Consider the following 14057-nt stretch of genomic DNA (forward strand, 5'->3'; position numbering starts at 1 on the left):
ACGCGTATGGCCTTGAAGCGCGTGCTGCATTCTCTCCTGTGAAGCCGCCTGCGATGTAATGTGCGGAATCCCGAGGTGTGTGATATCCTCTAAGGGCAACTCTGCGTTTTGGTCTCCAGAGTTAAAAAAATTAGTTCTGATTCTCGGTCAAACATGCAAAGCCACTAATGTAAGCCACCTATGGTTCACAATGCAGAAGACACAAGCAGCAGTCCAACCTTGCCCCTGCCCCCCACCCGTCTTTAAAAGAGTGGTGTATTGATCATGGCGAATTGCATGTGTACCTTATAAGATTTGAGAACTATAGTTGCAGGCAAGTTACTTTGCTGAAACAAGTTTCCTTAATGACGTTTCCCTTTGTTTGATTCTTTTTCCATAGATATGAGGCATGGCTCTATAGGTGATATGGCAGAACTTGGAATAACTGAAAGTTTTCAAGTAAAGCGGCAAGTTCTGCTAAGTGCAGCTGAAGCAGCAGAAATGATTCTTCGTGTAGATGATATCATTAAGGCAGCTCCAAGGTATTGTTTATTATCTACATTCAAGTATAATTGTCTGTTGGTAACTACATTGAATTCAGACCCGAACCATGTGACATCTTTATATTGTTTAGCTGCTTGACTGCAGTATTTATAGAAATAACCATGGCTTTTAACATATGACTGGTTATCATAACAATTGCTGTACTGTCCATTGAGCTTAGACTGTGGAAATTCTCTTTTTCTGGGAAGTCCTTCCTGTGTCATAAAGTTGGAAGTAATCCAGAATGCTGCGGCCCGTGTTTTGTTAAGTCTATCCAAATGTGTAGCAGTGTCCCCTGCCCTTGCTAAACTTTACTGGCTGCTAATAGCCAAAAGAACGCAATTTAAAGCTTTGTTTATTGCTCATAAGCTAAAATATACATCCAGCAGCACCAATAGCCTTCAGCATCTCATCATTCCTCACAGCTGTCAGAGAGCAGAGATCTAATGACCTCTCCCTGCTGACGATCCCCAGAATTGGGAGAGTAAAAGTTGGAGTTCATTCCGTATCATACTAGCTCACGTAATTATGTAATTCCCTTCCCCTTAATCTCAGAGCGAATAAAAATCTGTTGGATTTCATTAAACAGCTGAAAACACATCTGTTTAACTAAAATCGTGTATGTCTCTCTGGGTTCTATCAGCTCTGGGAAGTCTGGTCTTGCGTAGCTATCTGCTCTACAAAAACCTAGATATAGACTTAGAGTATCTAAAATGGGCATAATTCACAAGTGGCTACTTAGTCCTCAAGAGCCCACCTTGAGAAAAGGTTCATATCTCTAATTCATACTACTGCAAATAATATGTTATATCTTATGACATCTCCAGGTTCACCAAGATTTTCTGCAGTTTAAGTGATCAGCACTTTCGATGATGTTGCTGCTACTACATTGTCTTTGAGACTGTAACCAGTTCCATCAAGACCCACCACTTCTGCTATTTCCTGGTCAGCTTGAACTTGTCATGCAATAGTTTCTGCAACCTGACCCAAAATACTAAAAAGGAAACAGTTACTAAACTGCTAACTTTAGCAAGATCCTGCATTCTAGTTCAGTCCTAGTTTAATAGCAAGATAAACAGACTCTAAAGCTCTTAACATCTATGACGCCTAACAGAAATGGCAAGCATCTAGGTTTAATTGACAAGTAAGTTTACAGCTTTGCAATTACATGTGAAAGCTATCTGAAAGAAAGTTATAGATTTCTTACCTTAGAATTACCCGCAGGCGTCAGCCTGATTCCGGAAAGTTTTTCGTCAGCAGTACCCCTGCGCGTCGGAATGTGGCGTCTGTCGACTCCGCGTTCGTCATCGGCGTCGTGGTTGCCGGGATGACGTTGCGGTAGCTACATAGACGTCACCCTTGCGTGCTGACGTCAGTTCTCTCTTTTTCCGCGCCAGCAAGCGTAGATCCGGAGAGAGCGGTACCCCCAGTAAATTTTTGACTGAAGTTATTTTCTTGAATTTTGTCGACTTCATTGGAGTTAGTCCTTAGACTCCTGGTGCACGAGAGATGCCCGGCTTTAAGGCTTGCAGTTCCTGTAACCGACTCATGTCGGTGACGGATCCGCACCGCATGTACCTCTACTACCTGGAGGCCGACCACGACACCAAGACTTGCTCCGACTGCTGGACCTTGGCCCTGAAGTCTTCCGGCACCGACGGGAATTTTGGACCCCTGTTCTACCTGGGCTCTTTGAGATCAGATTGGCAGCCAGAAGAGGGTGAGGAGGACTGGGAGGTGTCTGGAGACCCTTTGACAGACCAAATGGAGTATGAGCAGGACTCTAGAGAAGAACTGGGGGATACCAGTGGTTTGGATACCTCACCAGACCTTGGCATGTTGTCTCCTCCTACCATGGCTACAAAGAAGGGACAGTCATATGCAGTGGTGTTGCATAGGGCGGCCAAGGTTTCCCACCTCGAGCTACCTACGGTGGCAGTCGGGACTAACCTCCTGACAGAGGTGCTTCAACCAGCAGTGAGCTCTTCCGAGCCCCTGTTGCCATTCAATGAAGTCCTGACGGACTACCTTTTGGGCACTTGGTCCAGGCCCAACACAGGGGCTACTTTAGACAGGATGATTACCCAAAGCCACTGCCCGGCCCCAGGCGACCCCATTTTCTTGTCCCTTCACCCCACTCCTGAGAGCTTGGTAGTGCAAGCCTCTACGTCCAAGGGTGCCGTACCTACCGCACCCCTGGATAGGTAATCCAAAAAGCTGGATCATCTTGGGAAGATGTTTCCTCCTCCTTCTTGGTACTGCGGTCGGTAAACAACGCATGTCTATTGGACTGTTATACGCTGTGGGCTGGATACCGCTAACGCACTTGGCAGAACGATTGCCACGTCAGTAGCTCTTCGGCACTACGTCTGGTTGCGTTCGACTGGTTTCTCAAGGGATGTCCAATCCACACTTATGGACATGCCCTTTGATGGCCGTTGTCTTTTCGGCGACAAGGCAGACCACGCCCTAAAGTGCTTTAAGGACTTTCGGTCTACAGCCAGGTCCTTGGGCCTCCACTACCCGCCGTGGGCAGTCTGCCACAGGCCGGCGCAGGTTGTTCAGCCCCAGCGCGGCCAGGGACTTGGGAACCGCCGCCGTGGTTCTGGGGGCCAGCGAGCGGGTCAGTCCACCTCAGTCCCCTCTGCAGCAGCCTCCTAGTCCGATCTCTCAGGCCCACCAAACGCCAGTGGGCGGCAGGCTCGGCCATCACCTCCCCCACTGACGCACCACCATGTCGGACAGGTGGGTTATGCAAATAGTCAGAAGGGCTACTCCCTCCCCTTCGAGACTACCCCTCCCTCCATGCCACCTCAGTACCATTGCATATCGGAGGATCACGAGAGGAAGATGGGTGGCAGGGGGAGAGAAGCCGAGCAACTGCAAGAGTGCACAGAGAACACACACCTATAGATCAAGGCACATTGAGATTAACGACTGGGGGGGGGGGGGGGAGCACACTGGTGGGGAGGGTAGGGGTGGGTAGAAATAGTAGTTCTGGATTTCGGGAGGGTTGTGGGGAAAAGGGCTTAAGGGGGATGGTAGGGCGGAAGTTGGCGAATAATAGGCAACGAGGCTGTGGGTAATGTAAATCATTGTGGTTGCATAATATGACAACTTTGTAGGGATGAAGGGTGGAGCACAATCTTTCTGAATAATGCTTACAACACCTGTGTAAGAGATGATGTGGAAATGGAAAATAATAAAAAATGTATTAAAAAAAAATAAAAAAAATCGGAGGATCACCTGGCCCTTCTCCAACAGGAAGTTGTGGCTCTCTTGGCTAAGGGTGCTATTGAGTGCGTTCCTGCCTCAGAAGTAGGTCGTAGTTGCTATTCTCCAGTATTGGGGTGTCTTTCATAGATTCACATGCTTGAATATTCCCCGTCGTCGGAGTGGGAGTTCCACGGTAAATAAAATAGCAATATATATAGTCATAATATACCTAAATAATCCCATAAATAGAGCTATGTAGGTGTGTAAACACCAAGAATGTACCTATATGAAATCTCCATAGGGATACATGGAGAGAGAAAAAAGACATTTGCAGTCTATCTCTGTCATTATCTTGGTCCAAACTACAGCCAATCAGGCGTCAGCACCTCTCCAGAACCTTCTCCTCAGAGTTCCTGACCTCAGATTTTCTACCGCACGTCGTGTGACAGGGAGTCTCCCTGAGCTCTGCTCAGTTTTTGTCTGTCAGAATGTCTTCAAGTAAGATCTCTGTTTAGACCTTGTTCTTCGTGTGGAAAACTGCGTTTATTCTCTGAGGACCCACACAGTAAGTGCATTTACTGTTTGTACCCGGATCATGAGGTGGCAAAATGTAAATTTTGTAGAACCTTTTCTACAAAAACTTTGAAGGACAGGGAAGGCCGTCTCTTATTGTGGCTACAGAGACTTAAGGATAAGGAGGATCCAGTTTCTGATATGGAAAGCCTTATTTCTGGCCGTTCCCAGACAGCCTCAAAGCGCAGTAGTGTGCAGGAGTTGCCATCTCCTTTCCTGAAGAAAAAGAAACTGTCTTTGGCTCTTACATCTGCCACATCTGCTGTTTTACCTACTGTTTTGTCACCTTCGAGACCAAGTTCTCAGGCTGTTGAGGCGTCTACTTCCAAGTTTTCTGGAAAAATACTGGCCGCCTAGTCGACTATGCTTCTGACGAAATTTGCAGTGACCGGCTCGTCGACGGTGACTCTGACGACGACATCAGCAGCGTCTTCGTCGACTATTGTCCCATCGACGTTAGCCTCGTCGACGGTAACCATCAGTACCACAAGGTCGGTGACTTCTATATTACCCATTACATCGTCGTCGACGAGGAAAGAAAAGGTTCCGTCGACGAAGACTTCATCGTCGACGAAGGGTGTGAGATCGACTTCGTCGTCGAACTCGTCGACGGCTATTCCGTCGACGAAGAAGATGATTCCGGCGACGGCTTCGTCGACGACTGCTTCGTCGTCGACTGCTCCGTCGACGATGGCTTTGTCGACGCAATATTCGTCGATGATAGTTCCGTCAACCACCGTTCCACCGACGGTAGCTCCGTCGACGAGGCCCTCTCCGAAAACGTCCTCGGTGAATACCATGCAGCCGTCGACGGCAATTTCATCAGTAAGGATAAAGGTGAACAGATTATCATCTGCTCAAAGGTCATTGAGAGAGCAGCTGCCTCCCGCGACTTCAGCGCCGGTTTCATCTTTCGCTGTGGTCCCCTTGATGCCATTGCCACCTAGTACTGGCCTAGATAGGCAAGACAAGATTATTCCTGTAGAGGAGTCGCAGCTTCCGTCACCATTATTTGTGACAGATTCTGAACAGGAGTCCGAGGAAGGTTTACCTGACTCTTTTGGTACGGCGCAAAGCCCATCCGACTTAATAATTAAATGCCAGGATGACAGTAGTGAGGATGAAGATCCAGTTTACAGGCAGCAGGTTCCTGCGAAACATTCAACGGCAACTCTGCCATTGTCACTCATAGCTAATTTCCAACGCATGTTGGACGATTATAACCAACGTTTTCCTCTGTCGCCGCAACATCCTGGGGTTCCGTCAACGCCTGTGGTTCCGACAAATATAACTCCGGTGCCGATTGGAAATTCCTTCACCCCTGATGCCGTCAGCACCACCAAGACAGTCTTCAACGAGGTTTTTACCTCATCATGAGTTTGTGGAGGAGGTCCCTCAAGAAAGAGAAGAAGGTGAAATCCCAGATGGTGATGGTGATGTTGATAATGATGATGATGATATGGCGGAGTGGGACGAGTACCAAGCACAAACACCATCCCCCTCTCAAGTGGTATCTGGTGACTCACCACCAGTGGACATAGCGACTTTTCACCAACTAATGGAAAGGGCGGCACAACGTTTTAGGCTGACAACGGAGCGCAGAGAGGAAGATTGTTTCCTTTATGATTTCAAGAGTCAACCTTTTAAACAAACGCATACTATTCCCATTGTGGATTTCATTTGGGAAGAAGGCAAGAAGTTGATAAACACCTAATACCTTGCCAGCACAGGTGCCTCGATTAGAAAAGAAGTATAAGGCGCCACTAGGAACCCCAGCATGCCTCACGGGTCAGTCAAGACCGGAGTCCGTCATTATGCAGGCAGCGCAACGTCTGGCAAAAAATCCTGCATCTACTGTCACCGCACCACCGGATCGTGACGGACGTAGAATGGATGCCATAGGGCGTAAGTTTTCTTCAATGGCCTCTACTGTGGTTAGAGCGGCTAATGCCTTGGCCATTTTGGGTCGTTATGACCGACAAGTGTGGGCTGACATTTCGACTTTGGTTCAAGAACTGCCGGAGCCATCTAAGGGCGAAGCAATGAAGTTGCTCCAAGAGGGAGAAGCTACGTCGGCGGAAAGGATTGATTGTGCAGTGGACATCGCATGCACGGGTTTCCGTCAGCTTGCTGGAGCGGCTGTTCTGCGCAGGCAGGGGTGGTTACGATCGACATCCTTTCACCAGGAGGTGCAGTCCATGATTTTAAACATGGCTTATGACGGAGAGGCGTTATTTGGAAATCACGTCGATGAAGCGCTCCAGTCCATAAAGAAGGATACTGAGACGGCTAAATCTCTCGGAAATTTACATTTTCAAAGACAAAATTTTCGTGGTGCACGCGGACGCGGCACCTCCTCAAATTTTCGAAGGGGAAATAATCAATATAGACCCAATAATCAAGGATCCAACCGCTATTCATATAGCCAGCACCAAAAATCATCACGACAGCAGGCCTCCCAAGTCGTATAGAGGGAAATCCTCATACAGAGGAAACGCGTCAAAAAGACAATGACTCTTACCAGACAAGCAAAGTTGGAGGTCGAATCTCTCTGTTCTTTTCCCAATGGTCCTCAATTACAAAGGACCGTTGGGTTTTGGACATTGTGAAAAAGGGGCACGCTTTAGAGTTCACCAAATTCCCTCCGTCCACACCACCCACCGGACCACCACCAGCTCACTTCAAGGAACTTTTACATCAAGTTTGACTTCTAAGTCAAAAAGGAGCTATAGAGTTGGTACCAATATCTCAAAGGGGGAAAGGATTTTATTCCCGGTTCTTTCTTATCACAAAGAAGAACGGAGAATGGAGGCCCATCCTCGATCTGAGGGCGCTCAACAAATATCTAAAGAGCCAATCCTTTCGTATGATGACGTTAGTAGAGATCCTGCGTTTACTCTCGCAGGAAGATTTCATGGCAACGATAGATCTCCAGGATGCCTATTTTCATATCCCTATGTTACGTCATCGGAAGTTCCTGCGTTTTCGAGTGGGTCAACACGATTTCCAATTCAAAGTGTTACCGTTTGGTCTGCGCTCGGCCCCTCGAGTGTTTACAAAGGTACTAGCTCCAGTGATAGCGTTTCTGCGACTCCAAGGTGTGCAAATATTTCCATACCTAGACGATTGTCTACTAAAATCACAGTCAAGCGCTCACCTGCGACAACACACGCTTCTATGCCAGGAGATGTTTCGCTCATTAGGTCTCTCCATAAATGCAGCGAAATCCCAGCTTCATCCTTCGCAAAAAAGGACTTTCTGGGAGCCACTCTGGAAACGGTATCAGCAAAAGCGTTTCTATCCCAGGAGCGTCTACAAAAGATACTACGGCTGGTGACTTTGATCAGGTCAAAAAAGTCAGTTTCTGTAAGACTGTTGAAATCATTTCTGGGGATGGCATCATCGTCCATTGCCTTGATTCCTCACTGCAGGCTAAGGACACGTCCTATCCAGGAAGCACTGGATGCTCAATGGCGTCAAGTGTCGGGATCTTTCAACGACATGGTATGTGTCACAGATCAAATGAGGTCAGCACTCGAATGGTGGACAATACCAGCCAACTTAGCAGAAGGCACTTCATTTCTGTCGGTGACACCGGACAGGACAATCACGACAGACTCCTCATTAGAGGGATGGGGCGCTCATGTGCAAGATCTTTCTGTAAAAGGAAGATGGTCAACACATCAAAGATCTTGGCACATCAACAGGTTGGAGCTTATGGCGATTTTTCTGGCTCTAAAATCATTTCTACCCTTAATCCAAGGAGAATCAGTGCTAATACAGACAGACAACACAACCTGTATGCACTATGTGAACAAACGGGGCGGAACGAAATCCCTGAGTCTGTCCAAGTTAGCTCAATCAATTTGGGACTGGTCTCTCAGTCATCGCATCATGATTACAGCAGTTCATCTACCAGGAATATCCAATGTCCTAGCGGATTCCCTGAGCAGGTCCTCCTCATCGACCCACGAATGGGAATTACACCAACCAACTCTAGAGGATATTCCAACAATGGGGTCGTCCACGGCTGGATCTCTTTGCTACGCCGGAGAACCGAAAATGCCGAGATTATGCAAGCTGGCATCCCCACAAAGGGTCACAGGGAAATGCCCTTTTGATGAACTGGTGCAATCTATTTGTGTACGCTTTTCCTCCAATTCCCCTCATACCTCGGGTCCTTTGGAAGATGAAGAGACAACCTTGCCACCTGATTCTAATAGCCCCACGTTGGCCCCGACAGGCATGGTTCTCAGAACTGCTCCTGCTGTCCCAATGCCAACCAATCCTCCTGCAGTCTCGGACAGATCTGCTCACGATGAGCGAAGGGAGAATTTGTCATCCGAATCCTTCCTCACTGAGTTTATCGGCATGGAACCTGAACACCATGAGTTCGCCCATCTAGACATCCCGCAGGATTGTAGGGACATTTTGGCCCAGGCAAGAGCACCCTCTACAGTCAAGACGTACAAGTTGAAATGGAAAAGATTCTGCCACTGGTGTGCTTCTAACGGAATCCACCCAATACATTCCACGGCACACCAATTACTACCTTTCTTCTTGCACTTGGCTAGTTCCGGACTATCCCATGCAACTTTACGGGTTTTCCTAGCAGCGATTTCCCGTTTCCGACAGGATGGATCAAATTCCCTTTGTTCCTCAAGAATAATCTGCCAATTCTTTAAAGGCTTATTCCGAAAATTTCCGCCAATTCGGCGTCGTCCTCCGTTGTGGCATCTTAACGTTGTGTTAGCGCAATTGATGAGACCACCGTTCGAGCCCGTTCACAAGGCCGACTTAAAACATCTAACTTGGAAAGTGGCCCTACTTCTGGCACTAACGTCTTCACGTCGTGTCAGTGACATCCATGCTTTTACCATCAAACCTCCTTTCCTGCAGTTCAAACCGGATGCTGTAGTGTTGCGTACCAATCTATCATTCCTACCCAAGGTGCCTTCTGATTTTCGTATTAACGAGCCAGTCATATTAAAGACTTTCTTTGCTAATCCTCAGACACCTGCGGAGCAAAGGTTGCATTCTTTGGATGTGAAACGATGTTTGAAGTTCTACATCAGCAGGACAGCTTCGTTTCGAAAATCCGATCAGCTTTTTATAGCGTATGGACGCTGTCATAAAGGACGTCAGGTTACTAAACCGACGATTGCACGCTGGATTTCGACGGCTATTGTCTTCTGCCATCAAAAGGCAAACAAACCACTTCAGTCTTCAGTGAGAGCACACTCCACTAGGGCAGTATCATTATCTACCGCCTTATTTGCTGGAGTACCTTTGCAACACATCTGCAGAGCAGCTACGTGGTCGACCAGACACGTTTACTAAGCACTACTGCTTGGCGGCTTTAAGCGAGGAGGATGCTGCAGTGGGACAGGCAGTGCTGCGCAATCTTTTTAAATAAGGTGAGCCTCTTCCTCCCGCCTCCATATTGTTTCCATTTACTGTTCAATATTATTCATTGCATTTAGATACATGCTGTATGTCAACAGATATAGGTGTGTGTGTGTGTGTGTGTATATATATATATATATATATATATATATATATATATATATATATATATATATATGATTTTTATTAGAAGGTTATGATCATTGCGATCTCATGTTGATGTCATTATGGAAACAATAATATGGTTACTGCTTTCTATTCATATTCAAGCATGTGAATCTATGAAAGACACCCCAATACTGGAGAAGAACAATTGTTACTTACCTGTAAACAGGTGGTTCTCCAGTATTGGTGTCTTTCATAGATTCACATGCGACCCTCCCTCTTCCCTTCAGAGGCTTTTTCCTCCTCATAAACTATGCATACACTTTGGTGCTACGAAAATCTGAGGTCAGGAACTCGGAGGAGAAGGTTCTGGAGAGGTGCTGACGCCTGATTGGCTGTAGTTTGGACCAAGATAATGACAGAGATAGACTGCAAATGTCTTTTTTTTCTCTCTCCATGTATCCCTATGGAGATTTCATATAGGTACATTCTTGGTGTTTTTACCCCTACATAGCTCTATTTATGGGATTATTTAGGTATATTATGACTATATATATTGCTATTTTATTTACCGTGGGACTCCCACTCCGACGACGGGGAATATTCAAGCATGTGAATCTATGAAAGACACCAATACTGGAGAACCACCTGTTTACAGGTAAGTAACAATTGTTCTTCCCACTACTTTCTGGTTCCCAAGAAGGACAAATGGCCTGCGTCCTATCTTAGATATTAGGAAAGTCAATCGCTTCCTCAGGAAGGAGAAGTTAAAAATGTTGACGCTGGCTCGGGTCTTGTCTGCACTCCACTGTGGAGACTGGATGGTAGCGTTGGACTTGCAGGATGCTTAATTTCACATCCCCGTCCTGCGGGCCCACCAGCGTTACCTGCGGTTCAGCGTAGGCCACGAGCACTTTCAGTTTACCGTGCTCCCCTTTGGCCTTACCAGCGCCCCTCGGAATTTCCCGAAAGTTATGGCGGTGGTCGCAGCTCATCTGCGCAGATCAGGGGTTCCATTCTTCCCCCTATCTTGACGACTGGTTGTTGAAGGCTGGCTCGCCACAAACTGTCGTCTCACACAACCAGACTACGGCCGACCACCTGCATTCGCTGGGGTTCTCCATCAACGTGCCGAAGTCACACCTGACCCCCTCTCAGAAGCTCCTCTTCATCGGAGCGGTTCTGGACCCAACGCAGTTTCAGGTTTATCCTCCAGAACAGCGAGTCTAGGATATTCGGGCAATGATTCTGATCTTTCAGCCCCTATCCAGGGTTTCGGTCAGGATGACCCTAAGTGCTGGGCCTCATGCCCAGGTGGCATATGCGGGTTCTGCAGTGGGACCTGAAAGTCCAGTGGGCGCAGCATCAGGGGAATCTGTCCAATTGCGTCCAGGTCTCGGAGGGCACTGCAGTGGTGGCTCACAAACCAGGATTGGGTCAACTGCAGATTCCTCTCCCTTCCCCAACCCGAACACACGGTGGTGACAGACGCATCCTTTCTGGGATGGGGCAGCCACATGAGAGGCGGAGATCAAAGGCCTCTGGTCTCCGGCGGAGTCTGAGCTCCACATCATCCTTCTGGAGCTTCGGGCGATCTGTCTTGCACTCAAAGCATACCTACCCTCTGTCCTGGGAAGAGTAGTGCCGGTGTTCACGGACAACACACCGCCATGTAGTACTGCAACAAACAGGGTGGGGTGAGGTCATGTAACATCACTGGCTGGAACATCAGGGCATTTCTCTGGTAGTTCAACACCTGGCAGGTTCACTGAACGCCATGGCGGACTAACTCAGCCGCAGGTGCATGATGGATCACGCATGGTGTCTTCACTCGGAGGTGTGGTGCAAGGTCTCTTTCAGCAGTGGCGAGAGCCTTGGTTAGATCTATTCGCCACCGAAGAGAACGCGCAATGTCAGCAATTCTGCGTGTTGAAATTTCCAAGGCCCCACTCGCTAGGTGACGCATTTCGTCACAAGTGTAGTTGTGGTCTTATATACGCCTTTCCGCCTATAGTGCTGAAGATCAAGCACGACCGGGCCCAAGTCATACTTGTGGCTCCGGATTCGGCACGAAGAGTCTGCTATCCTGAGCTGCTTAACGTGGCCATCGATCTTACGATCCGACTGCCTCTTCCGGAGGATCTTCTGTCGCAGTAGATGGGGACGGTCCTCATTCCGAACCTGTCCAGCCGCCACCTCTTTGCGTGGAGATTGGGCGGTGGCAGTTGACTGCTTTTGACCTGCCTTCCGAAGTGTGTGATGTAATCTTGGCAGCCAGGCGTCCCTCCACTGAGACAGTATACGCCTGCAGATGGAATAAACTTGTGGCATGGTGCACAGCAGAGGCTGTGGATCCCCTTTCTACCCCTTTTTCTGAGGTTCTCCTGTCTTTGGCCCAGCAGGGCTCTGCTCTGTGCACGCTTACGGGCTACCTCTGGCCATTTCAGCCTTTCTCAGGCTACCTGATCAGCCTTCTCTTTTCAAGTCCCCTGTTTTAATAAATTTCTTAACTGCATTACTCATCTTTTTCCTCCTGTTCCCTTCGTAATGACCCAGTGGGATTTGAACTTGGTACCTTATGTATGCTCCCTTTGAGCCACTGCATAACTGTCCTCTCAGACTTCTCACTTTGAAAACTGCCTTTCTGGAGGCCATCACCTCTGCACGCAGGGTGAGTTTGCTGCAAGCTCTGTCTTCTAAGCCTCCCTTTCTGGCTGTGCATCCGGACAAGGTGGTTACTTCTTTCCACATTGGCCAAACAATCACTTTGCCCACCTTCTTTCCGCATCCTTTGAAAAAGAAAGAGAGGCTCCACCGTCTGGATCCAACGAACCATTTCCAGGTGGGTCGTTCTGTGCATTAAAGCCTGCTATTCTTTGGCTAAGAAGCCTCCAGTGGGGATGCGCGCCCATTCCACCAGGGCGATGGCAGCTACTACTGCTTTGGGGCGAGGAGTCCCCCTAAATGACATCTGTCTAGCAGCTACGTGGGCATCGCTGTACACGTTTACGAAACACTACTGCCTGGACAGCTAACTCCGGAGAGACAGCTTCTTTGGCCGTCCTGTTCTCTAGGACTGTCTGGTGTGAACTTGGTTCTCAGACCCACCTCTGGGGTTGGTATTGCTGGGATATCTATTCTAAGGTAAGTAATCTATAACAGTTTCTTTCAGATAAACAAGTGACTTACCTTTGGTTACGATATATCTGTAAGAAACATAGGTTTGTTATAGATTACCGCCCCACCCATCCTCCCCGTTCTGCGAACTGACTTCTAGGGTGTCTTGCATGGCTATGCGCTTCTGGCGTGGAAAGTCGTGTACAGAACTAAAGTCAGCGCGAGAGGGCGGTGTGTATGTAGCGACCATGACGTCATCCCGGCGACCACGATGCTGAACGCGGAGTTAACAGACGCCACGTTCCGGCGCGTAGAGGTACTAGTGACAAACTTTTCGGATCCAGTCTGACGCCTGGGGGTAATTCTAAGGTAAGGAATCTATAACTAACCTATGTTTATTACAGATATATCATTACCGAAGGTAGGTAACTTGTTCCCCAGTGATACTGTTCTGGGTCAGTACAACAGACCAGTTTGGGAGCCTATCCATGTATTTTCTCAGTATCTTCCTTGAACTAGTAGACAAGACTTAAAAAAAGAGTATTAATCTATTAACATTGGTTAATTTGTCTTATCAGGCTGAGTACTTGCTACAAACATAAAAATAACAATTGAAAGACAATTATTGGACAATCCATTATATAATATATTTGCTAATTTGAGCTTATTTATTTTCTCGAATGTAGGAAGCTGATTTTTTATGCAGTATACCAAAACGAGATCTATGTAGAAGGTCCAGACAACCCTTATTGGCCTACAGGGCTTAAATTAATAAACCCAAATGTTCTCTTTTGTGCTAATGCGGGTGAGCAGTTTAGGCTTATCAGAGGTTAGTGTTAATGCATTCGTTGAACACACACACAGTCAATAAATAAGACACACACTCATGAAGAAACTAGAGACAAATTTAGAAAAATAACTGGTACTTTTAATATTTTAACACCAAGAACTTCGTAATTGAGTAAGTACTTTTCAGTTTATCAACTTTTGAAGTTAAGTAAAAATGATACTCAAATGCGTTTTTATTCAGTAAGCATACAAGTATTTGCAAACTAATCTCGGGGTCTCCTTTAGGACTCCCAAGTTCCAAAGTACCACCAGAGTTGAGTTTACCTCCC

General features: G+C 47.4%; 1 protein-coding gene across 1 annotated transcript in view; it reads left to right on the top strand.

Moving 5' to 3' along the window:
• Positions 1 to 14057, top strand: part of CCT2 (chaperonin containing TCP1 subunit 2) — a 284562-nt gene that overhangs the window by 233376 nt on the left and 37129 nt on the right. The window contains exon 15 of the mRNA XM_085653840.1: positions 380 to 521. Within this exon, the coding sequence (XP_085509966.1) occupies positions 380 to 521 (142 nt within the window). The remainder of the gene's footprint in view (positions 1 to 379; positions 522 to 14057) is intronic.

The sequence above is a fragment of the Triturus cristatus genome, chromosome 4_1 (genome assembly GCF_964204655.1).
Source record: "Triturus cristatus chromosome 4_1, aTriCri1.1, whole genome shotgun sequence".
Taxonomy (NCBI): Eukaryota; Metazoa; Chordata; class Amphibia; order Caudata; family Salamandridae; genus Triturus; species Triturus cristatus.